Source organism: Ceratotherium simum, chromosome 12 (genome assembly GCF_057802395.1).
Source record: "Ceratotherium simum simum isolate JZ-2026a chromosome 12, ASM5780239v1, whole genome shotgun sequence".
NCBI classification, from domain to species: domain Eukaryota; kingdom Metazoa; phylum Chordata; class Mammalia; order Perissodactyla; family Rhinocerotidae; genus Ceratotherium; species Ceratotherium simum.
Genome location: NC_141911.1, coordinates 27,606,924 through 27,630,051, shown reverse-complemented (window position 1 = coordinate 27,630,051; position 23,128 = coordinate 27,606,924). Strand labels below are relative to the sequence as shown.

The 23,128-nt window shown below is 38.2% G+C and overlaps 1 protein-coding gene across 1 annotated transcript in view; it reads right to left on the bottom strand.

Moving 5' to 3' along the window:
* SPMIP2 (sperm microtubule inner protein 2) overlaps positions 1–23,128 on the bottom strand; it is a 128,010-nt gene that overhangs the window by 87,859 nt on the left and 17,023 nt on the right. The window contains exon 2 of the mRNA XM_087437483.1: positions 1,614–1,846. Within this exon, the coding sequence (XP_087293609.1) occupies positions 1,614–1,846 (233 nt within the window). The remainder of the gene's footprint in view (positions 1–1,613; positions 1,847–23,128) is intronic.

Below are 23,128 nucleotides of genomic sequence, written 5' to 3'. Positions count from 1 at the left end.
TCCTGGAAGGCTAAGTCGTGGCTGACATCTCTTTTGGATTCCCAGCTTGCTTCAAAGACCAGGGAATGCTTGAATGCACTTCATTTGAGCAGACAAATGTGTTCTTAAGTTAAAGAGGAAGAAGGAAGAGAAGCTATGCACAGTCAAGATGGGCAGACAGATTGAGGGCTGTGTACAAAAGCAGAGCATCACCCAAGGAGAAGCAACAAAGCAACGAAAGCTCTGCATGCTGTTCTAACCAGCTGCCTTGCTTTGGGGCTGTACCCTCCTTGCTGTGGGCCAGTTTTGAAATTGAACCAAATTTCTGATCTTAATCTTTATTGTCTAAGTGGAATAGGACACAGTTTAAGAATTCATTCTGAGCATTCATTCTGTTTAACTGACACTAAGTAACATTAAATACACAACCACAGTACTAGTAGCTGAAATTGGGTGTCAATCACTTGCCAGGCATCTTGCTCAGTGCGTTCCTTGTGTTCTCACATTAAATATGCATAACATAACAACAATAATATTAAACACATAGAGTGCTTGCTATGTGCCAGGCTCTGTTCCCAGCCCTGTACACACATTAGCTTATTTAGTGTTTACAGCAGCCGGATAGGGTAGATACTAAGATTCATAATAAAGAAACTGAAGCTCAGAGGTTAAGGAAATTGCCCAAAGCCGTTGAGAGCGAGTAGGTGGCAAAACTGGGGTAGAAATCCAGGTGATCTTATGAAGTAGGCACTCGATTCACTGTCGTGTGGAAGAGGAGGGAGTGGAGATGCAGAGAGGTGAACTCGCTAGCTCAAGGTCACAGAGCTAGACCTAACTCAGAGTCAGGATTTGAACCCACGTCTGTCTGACTTCAAAGACTGAGCTCCCAACCACTTTCCTACACTGTCATAGGCTGGGCCACAAAAAGGTTTTTTCTTTTGTTAAGCTATACCATATGAGGCTAGACTATACTGCCTTAAGAATTTGAAGGAATCCGGTTATTGCTTAACTGATACATGTCCAATTTTCCGATAATGCAAAGGCCTACCTGGGAAAAAAGTCTGAATTCTCAGATTTTACTTCTAAAATCAGCTGTGCTCTCTTCTGTTTCAGAAGAGACTTTATGGACTTATGCCTGCATCCACATCAATGAAAGGAAATAAGACAGGTTTCTAAGAACCCTGAGTACATACCCTGGATTACCTGATTCGAAGTCATTATCAACACAGTAGATTTAAAGATCTGGGACTCATTTCTTAGCTTTGTGGAAGATGTCCAGCTCAGGCTTCCTCTTTTACACCACCCACTCACAGAGCAGTGCTTAAATGGGGGAAGTGTGTGTGAATGTCGCAGCATAAATGTGAATCTGAATGCATTCCAAAACCGAACACAAATGCTTTTGGATTACCCATGGCTTCATTTTACTCGCACATCTCCTCTCGTGCTTTAAAGGGACAAAAAGGGAATGATGGTAGCAAGTACATTTATTCACACATTTATTTTTCTGCAAAACTCAAATCCCATTACTGCTCACTGACAGATCAAGAACATGACATTTCCTATGGAAGCAAACTCAGAAAGAATTCAAATCAGAAAACAAGACGCTATGAAGAGCATACATTTAAGAGCAATACCTTGATGTGAAAGCCAGTCTCAAGCCTTGTTTTGTTGATAAAATCATACTCTGGTATTCCCCAACCAATTTCGCCAACATACTCATGTTTATATTTTGCTGGGAAGCTTCTGTTTGTGGCAGGCCTCCATAAATATCTGAGATCTCCAGTTTTTTCTAATGCTGGACGTTTTTCTCCGACATAGGAAGCATGCTGGTGAACTTTAGGTAGATGATCCTTTATGTAATCTGGGCCTTAAAAAGACAGAAAAAAAAAGTACTTAAAAAAATCTCCACACGTTATTCTAAGATGCTTGTTATTTTAAATGGTGGAAATAATAGTAGCTAATGATTATATGGCATTTGCTATGTTCTAGGTGCTGCTGTAAGTCTTTTAGTTATGTTAACTCAATTAATCCTTATAATAACTAAATGAGATAGGTAGTATTTTTGCCCCCAGTTTATAGGTGGGGAAAATGAGGCACAGAAAGATTGGTTACTTGTCTAGAGTCACAGCTAAGAAGCTCTTCATTCCCTGATGGGCCGTGTCCCAGGTTGGGCTCTCAATTGCCCCACTACACTGCTCGGTTTATAACCAACTTAATACAGACATGTCTTATAGACTAAAAGTCCTGACTCGTGCCACATTTGCAGGATGTAGGCCTTCAGACATTTCGGTGTTTTATCTAGATAGATAAAATCCGAAATGAGACTTAGAAAATTCCCCAAATGTATCAGAAGCAATTGGAAAATGGAGAAGACTGTCAGACGAGAAGAACAGCTTTTAACAGATGATGACCCAAGGCAGGGGTACTTAATAAACATTGGTATTTTAAATGTAAGAAAATGAACGAGAAGGAATCAGTGAATTGTGGAAGTGGGTAAGACAAGCAAAAATAAGAGAAGGTCCGGGAAAAGATCACTTAAATAAACTTGGTATTGAAAGTTGATGATGTGAAAGCATAAAGGGGAGCCAAGATTTTCGGGAAGAATGGTACTGATCAAAAATAGACAATGAGGGGCCGGCCCGGTGGCGCAAGCCATTAAGTGCGCACGCTCCACTGCGGCAGCTCGGGGTTCGCCGGTTCGGATCCCGGCGCGCACGGAGGCACCACTTGTCAAGCCATGCTGGCGTCCCGTATAAAGTAGAGGAAGATGGGCATGGATGTTAGCTCAGGGCTGGTCCTCCTCATACACACACACAAAATAGACAATGAGCTGCTGGCCCAGGAATAGTTTCAGAAAGCCCAGAACCAAAATGGGAAATGGGCGCAGGATTGTAAGGGAAGATTGGGGACACGAAGAAGGAACTTAATTCCTGTTACCAAAAGTTGACCAAAGACCTTGGAGGCAGAAGCTGCGCTGTGGTCATGATGTCACCTGGGCCCCTCCTTGTCCTGTGGCTGCTTTCCTTTTGCTCTGGATCAGGGATCTCAGTATTTGCAAGGAGCACAGATGGACCAGGGCTTTGACTTGGTCCTCCGATGGAATGGTCAATGTGGTAACAAGTATGTGCTTAGAAAAGTAATCTAAGCTTTCCAAGGAAGTTGAAAAGGTGAGAAAGCGCTCTTCAGACACGTGATTTTGGCAGAAGTTTTCACAGCTTCCTTATCACCATCGCTCCCCATGATATGTTCAGTATTCACTGTGGCTAATTTCCCTTGATGAATACATTGTGGCTTCCATTTTGTTCGCTTCAGGTTTTCACTCAGGTATAACTACTTTGGTAAAGTAGAGAATGGCCAGAGCATGAAAAACTGTTTTCTTTCCCAATATGACAGGGTGTTGAGGTCTCACCTACAAAACTCCTGTCAAAGGGAAATTTTTGCAATCTCCTCTAAACAGGATGAAATACAGAAGAACTGTATTAGTCTTGCTGACATTTCAGTGTATGTTCAAGCCAGTGTTTTCCCAAATGTTTCATCAAATGCTGCTCCCATGAGTGCACCACGAGATAGATGTGTGTGAGAGTGGGGGTGCTCCATAGTCAAATACATTTGGTAACACTGCTTGCTACATTTGCCTTTTAGATATTCACAGCGAATGAAAGCATATTACAAGTTCTGAGAAATTCTATGGTAAATAAACCTGTTTACAATTATGTAACCCAGCCTTTCCCAAACTTATTTAAATGTGGATCTTTCTTTCCCACTGGGTCACATATACGCATCCTAAAGACACCAACAGATTCGGGGAAATATTGATCCTCTGTGCAATGTTTTAGCTATCGTTAAAATTTTGTCATCAACACACACTGCTACAAATGTGAGAGCAGATATATATCTGTAGTTAGTTTCTTAGTCACTCTGTGGACTGCAATAAATTTTTTTTTTATAATTTTATTTATTCATCTTTTTCCCCCAAAGCCCCAGTAGATAGTTGTAAGTCATAGCTGCACATCCTTCTAGTTGCTGTACGTGGGACGCGGCCTCAGCATGGCCGGAGAAGCGGTGCGTCGGTGTTCGCCCAGGATCCGAACCCAGGCCTCCAGCAGCAGAGCGCATGCACTTAACCGCTAAGCCACAGGGCCTGCAATAAATTTTTTAAAAGAGCCATTACTTGACAGCTGAGTCAAAAGCACTTAGTTTTAGACAGTGTAGTGGAAAGTGCACGTGTTCTGCAAACCAAGAGCTTGGGGGTGGGGCGGGGGGGAATCTAATCAAGGTTCTCTGTGACTTTAGTCAAGTCACCAGACTTTTCATAACCCCCACCTCCTCATCTGTGCTTTAGAAATAGTGTGATGCAATGTGGATGGCACAGGAGATTCCTGGGAAGACCCTGCCCTGGCCACACAGCTAACTCAGGCATCTACTAATGAAGCAGAGGCAGCTGGATGTCATAGTCCAAGGTGGACCCCACATCCAGAGCAGATCTCCTGTAGCCAGGCCGGTGTTTACCTAACCAAAAGGTCCACATAGCACTACCCAACCAGCAACATACAGAAATTTGGTTTCCCTAATGAGACAGTACCCCAGGTGTTTGACTTTATATAACTCATTTTTCCTCTCCCAAACTTCATCCTCCAGAGCCCTAGACTCTAGGTTGGATGTGATTCCCTGCTTAAAAGTAAAACTTCCAATTCATGTCCAATCTATGGTCTCTTTATTTGTCCTTTAACAATTATCATCTCTGTTCAACTACTATTGCTACATCCCTTAGGGTGTTTCTAGTTTTTTTTCATCCTATGACGTTTCCTTTGATCCTTCATCTTCTTTCCCCAAACTCCAGATCTCATTTGCCAGCAATGAAGTTGGAAGTTCCTGGGTTAATAAAACCCTCACTTGTGCATCTTCTTCGGAGTTCTCTTTCACGCCTGAAGACCACCTCTACTGGGACAACTCATAGCTGTAATGCCTATTTAGAGCTGCCCAGCATCAGTCAATCTGTCCTAACTCTACCTCCACTATGATAGCCAACTTATGAAGGGAGAAGGAGATGTACTTCTATTAAAACCTGCACTAGGCTACATGGTTCCACATTTCTCCATCTTCCTGCCCTGGAAAAACTGTGATTTCTAGGATCTCACTTACCCTCTCCCCTGCATGCATGCCCAACATCATTTGCTCATTTGTGTCTGCAATTCTAAAGTTACAGTTAAGGATGTGGTTTTGAAGCTAAACTGCAGGTTCAAATCCTGCCTTTGTCTTATGCTGGCTTTGTGACCTAGGGAAAGTTATTCCTCCTCTGAGTTTTAGGCACATCACCTATAAAATGAGAATAGTAATGCCTGTCTTGAAAGTTTGTTGGAAGGAGAGGAGAGAATCAATTTTATTTAAAGAAGTGCTTAAGTGCGTTATTCACAATAGCCAAGACTTGGAAATAGCCTAAATGTCCATCAAGGGATGCGTGGATAAAGAAGACATGATATATATATACACAATGGAATACTACCCAGCTATAAAAAAAAAAAAAGATGAAATCTTGCCATTTGCGACAACATTGATGGAACTTGAGGGTATTATGCTAAGTGAAATAAGTGAATCGGAGAAAGTCAAATACCATATGATCTCACTCACAAATAGAAGATAAAAACAACAACAACAACATCGAACAAATACATAGATACAGATTAGATTGGTGGTTACCAGAAGGGAAGAGGAGAGGGGGAAAGGGGTGATTGGGTAGATGTGTATGGTAATGGATGGTAATTACTCTTTGGGTGGTGAACATGATGTAGTCTATACAGAAATAAAAATATCAGGATGTACACCTGAAATTTATATAATGTTATAAACCAATGTGACCTCAATAAATAAATTACCAAAAAAAGAATAAAAAGCTTAGTTCAAAGAGAAATAAAATAAAGTTCACCTTTTTTTACATTTTCAAAAATAAAAAAATAAAAAATAAATACTTTTTCTTTAAAAAAAAACAAAGAAGTGTTTAGCTGAGAACCTGGCACATAATATACAGCTAATATTATTATTAGTGTCTTTTCCTCCTTTTTGTTCGTTTTTTGTTTTAGTTTGATGCTTTGTCTTACCTATTACATTTTTAAAAATATATTTTAGGACCTTTCACTGATGAATGATTTATTCCTTATTGTGAATAAACTTTAAATCATTTCCTGAGAGCTCTTCTAGATCAGGAGTGGGCAAACTTTTCCTGTAAAGAGCCAGAGAGTAAATATTTTTGGCTTTTCGGGCCATACAATCTCTGTGTCAACTACTCGACTCTGCTGTGGTGTGGCAAAGGCAGCCATAGACAATACGTAAACAAAAGAGCATGGCTGTGTTCCAATAAAGCCGTATTTATGGACACTGAAATTGTAATTTCATGTAATTTTCTTGTGTTACAAAATACTGTTCTTCTTTTGCTTTTCCCCCCAACCGTTTGAAAATGTAAAAACCGTTCTTTGCTCACAAGTACCACAAAAACAGGTGGCAGGACTAATGTGATCTAGGAGCCATAGTTTGCCAACTTCTGCTCTAGATGGTGGGAAGATGGCGGACACTGAGGAAGCAGACGCCACAGAGGCTGGAAGGAGCACAGACAGGGGAACTGGGGAGGTTTTCCAACAAACTTCATCTGTTGCCAACACTCGAAAAGGACCCAGCTATGGCATGTGTCAACAGAAAAAGAGAAAATTTCATCTCTGAGGCAAATGTCTCTTTCTGATCTTTTATCTGCACTTGTGTTGTTTCACTTCATTCATTCATTCATTTATTCTTTCACTGATTTATTTCTTCATTTATTCAACAAACATTGATTGAACTATATGGCAGGCACTGTTCTGACTGCTGGGCATATAGCAGGGAAGAAAGCAGAGAGCTTGCCTTCACGGAGCTTACATTTTAGTTGAGAGGCAGGCAATACAAGTTAACAGTCCTTCATTATCCTTCATCTGAATTGTCACAACAACCTCCCACCTAGTCTTGGCTCTAGTTTTTCTCCTTTGCAATCCATTCTTCACACAGCTGTCAAGAGTTATCTAAAATTCGTGTAAAATAACATATCTCCTCTTCTAAAAAACATGAGATGTTTTTTCCAGTGCCAATAAATTTTTTCATCCAGATTTCTTAGGATTACTGCCTAGCATCTTCATAATCTGACTCTAGCCTCCTTATTAATTCTTAGCTTCCTTTACCTTTTCTTGTTATCAAAATTCACCTTTCAAGGCTTACTGTGAGTGCTGCCTTTTCTGGAAAACATCCTCAATCCTCCCAAGTCAAAATTAGATACTCAGCATACTGCCTTCACAGTAGTTTCTTCTAATTTTATTTTCTTTTTTATATTATACTTCTTGAATCTTCTCTATAAGTAAGCTCCTAGAAGGTAAATGCTATATCTTATTTATTTCTGTAAACTTTAAAAAGAATTTTTTAAATTGAAATATATTTGACTTATAACATTGTGTATATTTAAAGTGTACAACATGTTGATTTGATACACTTATATATTGTAATAAGATTGCCATTGCAGTGAGGATTAGCACCTCTATCATGTCACATAATTACCATTTCTTTTGTTTGTTTGTTTGTTTTTTGTTTTTTGTGAGGAAGACTGACCCTGGACTAACATCCATGCCCATCTTCCTCTACTTTATGTGGGACGCCATCACAGCATGGCTCAACAAGCGGTGCGTCAGTGCGTGCCCGGGATCCGGACCAGCCAACCCCGGGCCCCCGCAGTGGAGCACGCACACTTAACCGCTTGTGCCACTGGGCTGGCCTCTACCATTTCTTTTTAATGGTTGGAATAACTAATATCTAGTCTCTTAGCAAGTTTGATGATTATAATACAATATTGTTGTCTATATTCATCATACTGTGCATTAGATCTCTAGGACTTATTTACCACTTGTTGCAAATTTGTTCCCTTAAACAACATCTCTCCTATCTCCCACCTCCCAGCCCCTTAACCACCATTTTTCTCTCTATTTTTACAAGTTTGGCTTTTTTAGATTCCACATATAAGTGATATCATACAGTATTTGTCTTTCTCTGTCTGATTTATCTCACTTAGCATGATGTCTTCAAGGTCCATCCATGTTGTCGCAAATGGCAGGATGTCCTTCTTTCCCATGGCTGAATAATATTCCATGGTATATATATGTATTATCTCTGTAAACTCTTAATTGTCAGCACAGTGCTTTGAACATAGTAGGTCCTCAAGAAATTTGTGTCAAATGCTGAAGTGCTGAAGTGAATTGTTGAATAATGAATTAAGGAATTCCATCATAAGACTGAAAATATATAAAGTCATATCGAAAGAGAAGCAAGCACTTCCTTAAATATCTAAACAGCAATCTAACTTCCAGAACTGCCTTAAATCCTCCTATTCAGAACTTGATGATATGACACTTAAGGGTAAGGGCAGAGGAAGAATTGCTTTTCACAACATTTATTTATTTGCTTATTTTTTATTGAGGTAACATTGGTTTATAATATTATATAAATTTCAGGTGTACATCATTATATTTCTATTTCTATTTCTATTTCTGTCTAGACTACAGCATGTTCACCACCCAAAGACTAATTACCATCCATTGCCATACACACACGCTCTATCACCCCTTTCTCCCTCCCCCTTCCCCCCTTTCCCTCTGGTAACCACCAATCTAATCTCTATATCTATGTGTTCACAAAATTTTTAATAGTGAGAGGCAGAGAGAAGGATGAGAGCTCATAGTTATATTACTTCATTCTATAACATTGCCTCATGAGGCCAATTCTCCACTACAGTGACCAAAATGAAACATACCAAGGAAATAAATTTCTGAAAGAGCCAAATAAACATTAGGCAGAAACATTTATTTGTTCTTCTCTCAAACAACAAACCTCCTGTGGACAATCTGAAAGCATTAGGGTAGGCCTCCAAAGAACTCAAACTGCCTCCAATAAACTCATTTGCTACATTTATTTGTTCTTCTCTCAAACAACAAACCTCCTGTGGACAATCTGAAAGCATTAGGGTAGGCCTCCAAAGAACTCAAACTGCCTCCAATAAACTCATGGGATTATTGTGTCAATAAAGTAATTTATATGATAATTATGCATGGACTTACAAATTGGAATTCAGAGTTATAAAGAATTTGAGAATTCACTTGATATTTATGCATAGTTCAACCAATGGTTCTACTAATATTGATGGCACCCTATTGTGTGCCTGGCACTGGGTCAGTGTGAGCAAAAATTAATATGACACAGCCTCTGTTTTTCTGGTTTCTCAAATGCTATAGACTGAATGTTTGTTTCCCCCCAAAACTCATGTTAATTCCTACGGCCCAATGTGATGGTATTTGGAGATGGGGCCTTCGGGAGGTGATTAGGTCATGAGGGTGGAGCCCTCATGAATGAGATTAGTGCCCTTATAAAAGATAACCCAGAGACCTCCCTCATCCCTTCTGTCATGTTAGGTTATAGTGAAAAAACAGCCGTCTATGAATCAGGAAGCAAGCTTTCACCAGACATGGAATCTGCTCCTCAGTAGTTGCCTTGATTTTGGACTCCCCAGCCTCCAGAACTGTGAGAAATAAATTTCTGTTGTTTATAAGTCACCCAGTCTATGGTATTCTATTACAGCAGCCCTGAACGGACTAGCACACCACACAATCCACAAAAGACCACGTTCACCTCCTATAGGAAACATTGTCTGCTCCCACACAGACATTATTACTCATTGAAACTTTTAAGTTCAGTTTGACCTATGTTTCAAGCACATGCTTAGGTTTCCTAGCTGTCTCCTGAGTGTGTGTCTTGTCTCTCTGCTTGTCAAGCCACCCCTTGTTAGTTCCCTCTAGAGACTTAAACCGTCTTCTATTTGCTTGGTAACTTCCATAGCATTCTGGAGCAGTGTGATACGGTAAGCAAATGCTTAGAATATTTGTTGAAAGAACGACTACTTTATCATAAAAGTTGTTGAAGTAATCCAAAAATATAAAATTCCGTGTTTTTCCTGGTAAGTACAGAAAGAAGGCAGGATCAAAAGTTTTGTAAACATTTCTGGGATTTTACTTGGAAAATAAAACTGGCAGATGCATTTTGACAAAACTTTGCAACCAGGTGATTCTCCACGTTTGTCTCACCTGAAGGGGAAATCTAAGTAGATAATAATAGTTTTCATTGTTTTGTCTTTTGGCTTGGAATTTTCCAAGTATAAATATGTGTAAAATAGTCAATTTTATTATAGAAACTCTACCATTCATGGAGATAGGCTCCAGACGTACCCACGAAAAGGGATGTTAACAAGATCTATGTATGTAGAACTAACAGAAACCCATCAGAGTACTGCAAGTAACAGGAAATCCATTGCAAAATGGATTAAATAATAAGAAAAATTATTGTGTCATATAATAAGATCTCCGGAGGTAGGATGAATCTGGGGTTGCTTAATTCAGTAGCTCAATATTGTTTTCCAAAACACAGGTTCTTTCCATCTACGTGCCCTGCATCCTCAGTGTACCAGGTTGCCTTCAGGCAAGCTCCCCTTGAGGTTTCATGAAGGCTGTCACGTTCCAGGTATCATCTGCAAATACCATAATGCCCAAGAGGAGGTGTATGTGTTTCATCAGCAGAGAAGCCTTTCCTAGAAAACTCCAGGTGAATTCCTCTCATTTTATTGGCCAGGACTGAGTCATTCATCTTCCCCTAAAACCAAGCACTGACAAGAAGATTGGGATTTCAATGACTGGCTTGTATGAATCAGAGTTTGATCTTGAGTCATGTGAGGGCAGGGTACACACCCAAACAAAATGGAGGCTCTCTAGAAAGGAAGAAGGGTGTACTAGCCTCTGGATTATTTGCTACAAACCAGAAAGGGAAACATTCCTCACAGAAAAAAAAGTCACACATACATAGTATTCAACTTTTTACTGCTTTACAATCTACTTTTAAGATCACATGAAATTATTTAAAGTCACTACTTTACTTTCCTTTGGTTCTTGATCATGTGCTAAACTATAATTCATTTGGTATTTATGCTATCAAGCTTGAGGATATGGCTTTATACTGAAACAATACAAACAAATTGAGGCAAGCCAGGGCTCCATCAGAACTCATCTTCACAAAAGGCAACAGAGAGAGAGAGCAGTTGTCTGTGTTCCTCTCTAGCCAAACTCTTGGATCTAAGCAGAGCTCAGCAAACTTTTCTGTAAATGGCCAGAGAGCAAATGTTTTAGGCTTTCGGACTGTACCATTTCTGCCACAACTCCAACCCCGCCATTGCAGTGCAAACGCAGCCATAGACAATATGTAAGCTAGTAAGTGCCTATGTTCCAATAAAACTTTATTTATGGACACTGAAACTAGAATTATATACGATTTTCACGTCACATAATATAATTCTTCTTTTAATTTTTTTCAACCATTTACAAAATTAGAGACCATTTTTAACTGCACAAAACCACATGTCGAGCCAGATTTGGCTCACGGGCTGTAGTTTACTAACCCCTGATCTAGAGTATCTCATATTGGCCTTTTATCTTACACCTCCTCCATGTGTATTTTAGACAGGAAGCTTTCTCTATTTGTTAGAGTCAAATAGTTGATTACTTCACTGCAAAAATAAGTATTTCATTTAAATGCTCTATTTTACATGAAAGAGTTCACTTTTTATTGGTACAATAGGTCCCAGTAGAGAGCATTGCTTTATTCTACTTTGCCGGTGTTAATTTGGCCCCATCTCGTTTCTGACTTTGTGATCATTGGTTTTCTTATTATGAGAGTTTCGTAAGTGACCGGTGAGGAGATGTAAATACAATTAACCTGCCAGTGCAAATAAATAGAAAAGTGGAGTGGGAGACTAAATTATACAGATAGATTTGAAATAATAACATTAGGTAAGAATTACACTGGTTTTACACACACTGGAAAGAGCTGAGAGCGTATGCATTGCTCCATTAGTGCTCTGAGTAATGATGGTAATTACCAGCTAATCCAAAGAGAAGAGCGTGGCTAACACTGGACTGGGTGGATATCGCTACCCGAGCTTCGGTGCTAGGGGTTGTAAAATGTACTGTTGACCTAACACCAGCTTTGCTCCAAAAAGGGAAGAAAAGAAACTTACCACTTTAAATGTAGGCATTGATAGTAAGGCACATCACAATTACAGACAAGTTGAAATGTAATTTATTAAAATAACACTTTTTAGCCTAGATGAAACATGGCAATTTCCTTTTCTATTCCCTGGATAAACAGTCCATTGGGAAAGGATTGTCTATTTCTAAATGGCAGTAAGTGACTTCAATTTAGACCAGGGCAATTTAGACTAGTAAGTGGTATTTCTCAATCTTGTAAATTACTTGATTCACAAGTAAAAATGGCTAAAAATGTGCTGTAAAAAAAAATGTGAACCTGCTATTTGGATCATTGAGAAATAGTTTACTGCAAAAAGCAAGTAAGCAGTAATCAACAGATAGGTATTCTTTACATTTTGTATCCTTTTATTATACCTTTACCCTTCTCTACTTAGCTAGCCAAGGGACTGGTTGTGCTCCCAGACAGTTAAGAGGATTGAAATAAAATGACTATTTATTCCAAGAATGGATTTCACTGTGCTACAGCACTTGGCTTTTAAATGGATTTGTGAACAGTTGAAACACTAGACTCAAACCACATGAGAGCAGAGATTTATAAATTATAAATTAATTTAAATTTCCTTATCAGCCCATATCTGAATATCTTTAGTTTACAGATCTATTTTTCCATCCCTATGAGCAAACATTTTCTTCTAGAATCAGCTTGGTATAATAGAAGAAGCACTCGGGGGGAATGGCATTTGGGACTTTGGTCTTGGCCTTGCTGCCACTGGCTGAGAAGACTTGGGAAAGTTGCTTCATCTTCCTTGGTTAACCTCAATTTCTTCTCCTTTTTTTCCAGCAACTTTACTGAGGTGTAACTGACATAGAATAAACTACATATTTAAAGTATAAAATTTGTTAAGTTTTACATATATGTACACACACGAACAGGGTTACCTGATAAAATACAGGATGCCCAATTAAATTTGAATTTCAGATAAATAATGAATACTTTTTTTTGTATAAGTATGTCCCAAACATTGCTTAGTGCACATTTATACTGAAAAATATTCTTTATCTGAAATTCAAATTTAATTGGGAATTTTATATTTGTACTTGCTAAATCTGGTCACTCTATCCATGAAATATCACTACAATCAAGATAAAGAACATATCCATCACTCCCAAAAGTTTCCTCATGCCCCTTTGCAAATCCTCCCTTTTCCCACTCTCTGCCCTTTTCCCACACCCAGACAACAACTTATCTGCTTTCTGTAACTATAGATTAGTTTGCATTTTCTATAATTTTATATAAATTCATCACACAGTATGCATTCTCTTTTGTCTGGCTTCTTACAATAAGCATAATTATTTTGAGATCATACTTATTATAACATGTACCAATAGTTTATTCCTTTTTATTGCTGTGTAGTATTTTATTATATGGATATGCAGCAATTTGTTTATCCATTTACCTATTGACGGACTTTTGGGTTGTTTTCAGGTTTTGGCTGTTACAAAAAGCTGCTATGAACATTTGTGTACAAATCTTTGTATGGACATATGCTTTCATTTCTCCTGGGTAAATACCTAGGGATGGAATGGCTAGATCATATGGCAGGTGCACTAACTTTTTAAGAAACTGCCAAATTGCTTTCCAAAGTGGTTGTATCATTTTACATTCTCACCAGCAGTGTAGGAGGGTTCTACTTTCTCCACATCCATGCCAATACTTGGCAGAGTTGGTCTTAATTTTTGACATTCTAATAGCTGTGCAGTGGTATCTCATTGCAGTTTTAATTTGCACTTCTCTAATGAATAATTATGGGGGGCATCTTGTGCTTATTTGTCTGTATATCTTCTTTGGTGAAGTGTCCAAATCTTTTGCCCATTTTTCAATTGTCTTATTTTCTTATTGCGAGTTTTGCGTGAGTTCTGTATTCTGGATACAAGTCCTTCATTAATATGTACTTTGCAAACATTGTCTTCTAGTCTGTCCTTGTATTTTCATCCTCTTAACAGCGTCTTATGGAGGGTAGAAGTTTTTAATTTTTATAAAGACCAATTTACGCTGGGGGCCAGCCCTGTGGCGTAGTAGTTAAGTTCATGCGCTCTGCTTTGGTACCCTGGGGTTTGTAGGCATGGATCCCGGGTGAGGACCTATGCACTGCATATCAAGCTATGCTGTGGCAGGCGTCCCACATATAAAGTAAAGCAAGATGGGCACAGATATTAGCCCAGGGCCAATCTTCCTCAGCAAAAGGAGGAGGATTGGCAACAGATGTTAGCTCAGGGCTAATCTTCCTCACAAAAAAAAGAGACAGATTTACAAATTTGTTTTTTTGTGGATCATACTTCAGGTGTTGAAAAAAATCTTTGCCCAATGGAAGGTCACAAATATTTTCTCCTATGTTTTCTTTTAGAAGTTTTATAATTTTAGGTTTTTCATTTAGGTGTATGATCCATTTCAAGTCAATTTTTGTATACAAGGAGAGATATGGATTGAAGTTCCATTTTTTGTGTGTGTGTATATGCAATTGTTCTAGTACCACTTGTTAAAAAGACTATCCTTTCTTTACTGAATTGCCTTTGCACCTTTGTTTTAGTGATACATATATATATATATACACACACGTATCATTAACTATATATGTCACTAAATATATATATATACACACACACACATACACACACACACATACACACACTGTTAGTTAACTGGGTCCCTGTGTAAAATGTAATGTATTTCTTACTGTGGACTACAGTCAGGAAAGTTTGAAAGCCACTAATATAATGGTCACCGGAATTACTTTTTTCTTTCTCCTTTGGTCTCTTAATCATACTTATCACTTCTATACATTCAGTCCTTCCTACTTCTTCAATTTCCACTGTTCCTCTAAAACTTCATTTTCTGTGGAAGCATATTTATGATCACCTCAGGAAACCACTGTTTTCACTGCTTCTTCAATTTTTCCCTCTTCTCTCTGCTGTACAGGGAAATGATGGAGCGCTTTATTCCCTCCCACCGAGTTTATATCACTCTCTCTGTGTAATTCACATTCTGCCCTTTCAATCAATATTTCTTGCGGCTTGCAATTGGTTTACAGCAAACCATTCCCTTTTTCATTTGTTTTTCTTTATTGGGGGGAGAGAAAAGAGTATGGTGTGGAGAAAAGAGAATGGACCATACTTCATCTGAATTCTATTTCATAATAGATTTTGTAACCTTCTTGAAAATACTTACTGTTTCTCAGGCTCATATTCTTTATCTGAAAAATGAAACCATATCTAATAACCTCATACAATTGTTGTAAGAATTGAGAGACATTGTATGTAGCATATGTACACTATGTCTAGACATGTACCTGGCACATGATAGATCCCTGATGATAGCTCTTATCATACTATGTACCTTCCAACCATTTCCATTTCCATCACCTTCTGCCATGCCCATGCCTACTTCTATGCTAATGCTATTGTAGCCTATATGGTATTAGGCTGAGATGATTAAATGCAATGCCCTGAACTACTGTAGTGAGAAATGCTTAATGATGTTACACAGGTAGTATCATGGTGCCAAATAGATGGAGATCAGATCTAATTTTAGTGGTATTTTATTTTATTTATGTAGTCTTTTTAAATTTCAGGTGTACATCATTATATTTCGATTTCTATATAGATTACATCAGGTTCACCACCTAATTTTACTCTAAAAAAAGAAAAATTCTTCTTCCACAAAAGAAACCTTAAACTCTCCCTCCTCTTGTCAAGGTAGACAGAAAAGTATTCCTCTCTAAAGAGAACACAGCTACTATAAATACTAACCATTCAGCTAAGAGGGCTGAAGCTGTAGCTCAAACTACCATTCCCCAGAACCTAAAAGCCAAAAACAACAATGCTCTGTGATTGCCAATGGGGACAGGAATATTCTAACTTAACCAGATAAGAAAATGTTGGGCACCAAAAAGAGATTCAAACTGGACCACTGTCTGTTTAAGAGTTATCACCTGTTGAGTCCATTGTGAAGAGGAACTGGAGATTGTCTGAAGCTATTCTATATTTGTTATGTTTTCTTCATTAGATATTAAAAATAACCAAGGATCCATTCTATGAATTCCTAGATTCCTAGCCTAGGTAGACCCTACCCGATTATAAATAATTGAAATTCTGGCACTTAGTATGGTTGTTCTATTTTTGCACTATATCACAATTTTAATAAATTTACTCATTTTTATTTATACACAGTAAGCTTCTAGCTGTTTTTCACCATAATTAATTCATTATTATTCATCCTATTATAAACGACGACCTGGTATAGAAGCTACAAGTCAAGAGTGTTTAAGTGATGCCTCATTCCAGAAACTTAGTTAAAAACCCATCAAATGGGATGTTTGGATAGTTGGATGTTCCAAGAAAATATTACTCTGACCTTTAACACGTCTAGAGCTGCTCTTTCCAATATAGTAGCCACTAACTGTAGGCAGCTATTAAGGACTTGTTAAGCACCTAGTTCAAATTGAAATGTGCTGTAAGTTGAAAATATGTATCAGATTTCAAAGACCTAGTACAAAAGAAAGAATGTAAAATATTTCATTCATTCATAACTTTCAATATTGATTTCATATTGAAATGATAACAATTTGGAAATATTGGATTAAATAACATATTATTCAGGTTATTTCACCTGTCAATTTTTAAATGTGGCTACTAGGAAATTTTGAATTATATATGTGGTTTGCATTATAATCCTACTGAACAGTGCTGGTCTAGAGTTTGCAAACTTGTGAAATTCTATGATACTTAAGCTGGTGGATAATTATAAATATGGCTCATGAAGATTGGGAAAACTTGTTGCAATGTTTGTCAGAGAGGGTGAGGTTTTTAGTGCACATAACTCGCTGAAGAGTCAGACACAAGCAGTCTAGAAGGGTCTACTCAGAAGACCAAAATGAAACTAATTTGAGCAATTGTGTTTATGCAGGGGAAAAGCTAGTGGCTGTAATGTGTGGCTAAGTGACCACGCCCTGTCAATGCAATGTAATGTTTAACTTGTTACTCATCCCTGAAACCTGCCCCCCAGGTTTCTACAGCTAATTGCTCACAGTTGGATACCTTTTAAAGTCAGATTACACTCCCTACAGGATATGTTGCACATGCTGACATCTCTGGAGTTTCTAAGTTTTCACTCCACGTAATACTCATTTTAGGTCATATTATGGCTTTGAACAAAATAGCATGAAAGATGAATTGTAGGCAATACTAAGTGGTAACAAATAGAAATCCCCAGGATCTATACTAGTTATGATCAAATAGATACAGAGGAACCTTAAAGACAGAAGCTTTTTAAGTCAGAGTGATCACATTCTGATAATAACGTATAAATTAAAAATATGTCAAGCATAGGTCGGCCAACCTCATGAAAGCATAGAAATTAGGGAGTCAGAACGGCAAACGATGATAGTGTCCACCCACCATAAAAAGAGTGCCAAGGGGTCTCCTCTTGAGAGATGTAGCTCAGGAGAGTTAGGATGGTTAGGCTATTATGGTTTGATGCCATTAAGCCAATGTTTTACATTGTTTTCCCTGGAATGCCAATGTTATTCTAGTGTTGTTTTGTGAAAGTATTAATGCTAGCAGTATTTTCTTCTAATATGTATTAAAAATATATTTAAGGGGCCGGCCAGTGGCATAGGGGTTAAGTTCGCACGCTCTGCTTCTGTGGCCCAGGGTTCACAGTTTTGGATTCCAGGTGCGGACCAGTGCACTGCTTGTCAAGCCATGCTGTGGCGGCATCCCATATAAAGTAGAGGAAGATGGGCATGGGTATTAGTCCAGGGCCAATCTTCCTCAGCAAAAAGAGGAGGACTGGCAACAGATATTAGCTCAGGGATAATCTTCCTCACACACACACAAAAATATATATTTTTATATATATATTTAAGAATACAGTGATTATATAATAATAATGTGGTTGTTGTCCGTAAACTGTCTTTAAGAAATGCTGTATTTGAGGTTTCCAAGACATTACATGTGAGAGCACCTGATATATGGCTGCCTGATATTCCATACACACGTTGATACTAAGTATCATATACCTGTTACTGTGACTCAGTTTTTTATCTGTAAAATGGGGATAACAGTATCTATGTGGCAGATTTTCATAAGAATTAAATGAGATAATTCACGTAAAGAACTTAGAACAGGGCCTGACATATTTTAAACAGTGAGTAAATGTTAGATGATGATGATGATGATGAACTGAAATGCACAATTATTTAATGGTCACTGGTCTAAGTTCATTTTCATGTTATAATATATATATATATATTTTTTTTTTTGGTGAGGAAGATTGGCCCTGAGCTAAACCTCCATTGCCAATCCTCCTCTTTTTGCTGAGGAAGATCAGCCCTGAGCTAACATCTGTCCCCATCTTCCTCTATTTTGTATGTAGGATGCCACCACAGCACGGCTTGATGAGTGGTGCGTAGGTCCACACCTGGGATCCAAACCTGCGAACCCGGGGGCTGCCAAAGCAGAGCACTCCAACTTAACCACTACACCACCTGGCCAGCCCCCTCATGTTATAATTTTAATACACATGTATGAAGTGGGTCAAATGACTTTTTCTTACAGTAAATAATTAATATATGAAACCATATTTCATTGTCTGCTGTAATCCAAGAGTACACTTTATTTCATAAACTTTATTCTTGTTAAATCTTTTCAACACATTATAATTGAAAAAATATTGCTGTGGTTACTTGGCTAAGACTCAAGAAACATTCATTAAATCCATGAATGAAGTGAATTTGAGCATGTTGCATTAGACATTAGATCATCCACTATTTTCTTTCAGCTGGAAGTCTGTAGCAGTGGTTTACTGGTAAATATTTAACAACTGTCTCTCAGGGGAAAAAGCTGTGGTTTTAGTATTTACTAATTTCCGTGGTGTAAACATTCCCACCATGGCCAATTTCAAACTACCCATCTGATGTCACTGAATGCGGAGGTGGAAAGAGCATAAGCATCACCTGAGAACTTATTAAAAATGCAAAATCTCAGCCCCCCACCTCATATCTCCTGAAACAGAAACTCCAAAGGTAGGTCCTAGCAATCTGTGTCTTAACAATCCCTCCAAGTGATTTTGATGCATGCTAAAGTTTGAGAACCACTGTCTTATTCCATTGCTATTGTTTCTGAAGAAGCAGAAGTGCCAAGTAGATTCTAACACATATTAGTGTACCAAGATGTTTTGATTCTTAAAAGCATCTAATTATGGCCTCTGAAATTATAACTCATATATTCCTGGAATCAAGAAAGAATACCAAGCTGCCACTCTCATGGGAAGGTAGAAAGGTAATTTCATCTTGAAATATTTCCACGTTTCAGCTGCTCTTCAGAGGCTCTGAGAATGGGTTGTTAAGCACTACTGGTTATGATTTCTGATGGCTTCTGCAGTAGAGACCATGGGCTAAATTCCTGTGCTAAAATAAATAAATGCCCTGTGGCATTAGTGTATATATAAATCCACTTGGGTTGCCACTTGTCTTTGGAAATCACATTAATACAACCCTAAATCCAGTTATTGCATGCACAGTATTGGCAGAGAGGTTCATGTTTCCAGTGTGTTCTGGGGGGCTTTAGATTGGTGCAGCCTCTAGAGGTCAGCAGGTACAACCTTGTGTCCTAGGTAGAGTTCGCTCCCAAGGCTGGTATTCATCCAACTGTCAAAATAGTTCCAGCCACAGAAGCACATTCTATTTTTGGACAGGTCTAATTATTCTTCCATGTATTGAACTGAAATCTGCCTTCCTGTAGCAGTTACACTTTGGTCTGAATTCTGAATCCTAGCTAATAATCCTTTTCTCATTGGGCAGCCTGTCAGATACTGGGAAAGCTCACATTAGGTTCTTTTGCAAATTAGGCTTCTTCACTTCTTCAGATATTTTTCGTGTAACATGATTCTCAGACTCTTTACCATCTTGCCTCTTGATGCTTTTCAATTTATTAACATCTCCCTTAAAATGAGGCACTCATAACCAAAAATAGTGCTACCATGTGGTCCAATTAGGGCCAAGTCCACTTGTTTGCTGAACATAGAGTCTGGTGATTATGTCAGCCCTGTTGGCAACCATGCTAACCTCTGGGCTCACCTTGAGTTTACAATCAGCTACAACCTCCACACCAACCAATTACACAATGTCTTACCTATCCTTTACTCGTATCGTTGATTTTTTAATCCTAAGTGCAGGGTTCATATTTATTCCTGTTAAATTACAATATTGTCAGTTTCAGCCCCTAATTCTAAAATATTATCTTTTACAACCAAATTGTCCTCTCATTTTTACTCTCTCTGTCTTTCTCCTAGGTTTATGCCTTCTGATAATGTAACAGCCTGCTTTCTTTCAACGCAAATCTCTGAGAAAACTGTTGAACAAAACAGAGCTAATTCCTGCTCCTCTCCCTCAATCAATTATTAAACATCAAAGCTTGAAACTAGAATAAAATGTCCAAGTGAAGCACCAGTTAAATATTGACTTTGACTTGCAATTTTACTTCACTCTGCCTTTCAGCTGAAGTAGCCTGAAAAATGAAAATACTGAGATCACTGTAAACAATTCCTAGGGAACATTTAGAATACCTAACAGATATTAAATACTTCAAATATATATCCCCATTCTTTGATGTGTGCAGAAGGAGACAATTTAAGAACAGTATAGAATAATTAAAAGTTTTAATCATGATCTTGGAGTAGTTGAAGTATTTAGAGAGTATTGCTACTATACTGAAAAACTTTACTACAAAATTTTGTTTTTTTGCAATTTTCTTTGAGTTAATTATTTTTATGTTTATGAAAATTATTCCTCAAATGGCTCCTTAAATCTATAAAAATTGAAAATAATTATAAAGAAAGATTTTCAAAAGATATCCTACTTAGCAGAGAGTATTAACACAGAGTTTACAGACGTATCTCTAATCTCTATTTATGAGCTACATGATTATGTAAAATGTGCAGCTGACAGCAAATAACATCATGATCGCAAACACCATAATTCAATTCAGAAGGTGGTCTCTGAGAAGACATCTGATCTGATACCTTTAGACCACCCAGAGAGGACAGATTAGAAAATATGTTTCAAGTTGAATGGGTGAGGGCACTGTGGAGGGAAGGGGGTGACTTTCTTTTCCTTTTTTTTTGGTGAGGAAGATTGGCCCTGAGCTAACATCTGTGCCCATCTTCCTCTGTCTTGTATGTGGGATGCCACCACAGCATGGCTTGATGAGCCATTGTGTAGGTTCGAGCCCAGGATCTGAATCGGTGACCCTGAGCCACTGAAGCGGAGCATGCAAACTTAATCACTACGCCAACGGGCCAGCCCCAACTTTTTCATTTCTAACATGAATAACCCTGGCTAGCCTAGCACCACAGAATTTTTAAATAACTTTTGATGAAGTAAGGCTGATACAAAATGACACCAAACGTTCCTGTTTATTTTGAATCCTCTATCAAAAGCAGTACTGTGTACTGTTGCATTACTGCTTACAGGAAAGAAAATTAACTTTACACATTTGAATAGGTAGTCAATAGTCCCAAGTCTACAATTATTACTGAGTGGTCACAGGTTCCTCACAGGAACCAAAATATATTTAAATGTTTTTAAAATGAGAGATACAGAGAAATTGGAACACCTGTGCATTGCTGGTGGGAATGTAAAATGGTGCAGCTGCTGTGGAAAATGCTGTGATGATTCCTCAAAAAATTAAACATAGAATTACCATATGATCAGCAATTCCACTTCTGGGTATAGACCCAAAAGACGTGAAAGCAGGGACTGGAACAGCTATTTGTACACCCATGTTCATAGCAGCATCATTCACAATAGCCAAAATGTAAAGCAACCCAAGCATCCAGCGGTGGATGAATGTGTAAATAAAATGTGGTATATACGTGTGTTATATGTCTGCTAGGGCTGCCATGACAAAATACCACAGACTAGGTGGCTTAAACAACAGAAATTTATTTTCTCACAGGTCTGGAGGCTGGAAGTCCAAGATCAAGGTGCCTTCAGGGTCGGTTTCTAGTGAGACCTCTCTCCTTGATTTGCAGATCGCCCTCTTCCCTCTGTGTCCTCACATGGCCTTTCCTCTGCATACATGCAGACAGAGAAAAGAGCTCTGATTGTTCCTTCCTCTTCTTATAAAGACCCCAGTTTTGTGGGATTACAGCCCCACACTATGACCTTATTTAACCTTAATTACCTCTTTAGAGGACCTGTCTCCAAATACACTCACATTGGGGATTGGGGCTTCAACACGTAAATTTGGGGAGAGGGACAATTCAGTCCATAATAACATACAATGGATTATTATTCAGGCTTAAAAAGGGAGGAAATTCTAACACAAGCTACAACATGGATGAACCCTGAGGACATGATGCTAAGCGAAATAAGCCAATCACAAAAAGACAAATACTGTATGATTCCACTTATATGAGATTACTAAAGTAGACAAATTCATTAAGATAGAAAGTAGAATGGTGGTTGCCAGCAGTTGGGGAGGGGAAAATGGGGAGTTAGTGTTTAATGGGTACAGTGTTTCAATTTTGCAAGATGAAAAAGTTCTGAAGCTAGACGGTGGTGATGGTTGCACAACAGTGTAAATGTACTCAATGCTACAGAACTGTTTGTTTTTAAGTATTTACCATTTTATGTTTTTTAAATTTTAAATTTACTATTTTACCTTATGTATCTCTTACCACAATTTTTTTACAAAGAAAAAAATGAAAAAAAGCCCTCAGATTAAACCATTCATGCTTTAGTATGTGACCCCAAATGGCACTCACTCTTGGTGGATCTTTTTCTCCTGAGACACACTGAAACACACACACTTACTATGTTGGCATGATACGCCATCAGTCTATCAACCAGTAGTCTAATTCTTTGTTTTATGCTTTTATGCTTTTACACATCCTTTTCAAATTTATACCATGGATATTTCCTCATCTACAGCTATCTTTTCATAGAATCTACTAAATTTTTAGTATGAACTGCAACTTAATTTTTCTCATGCGTTGCCAT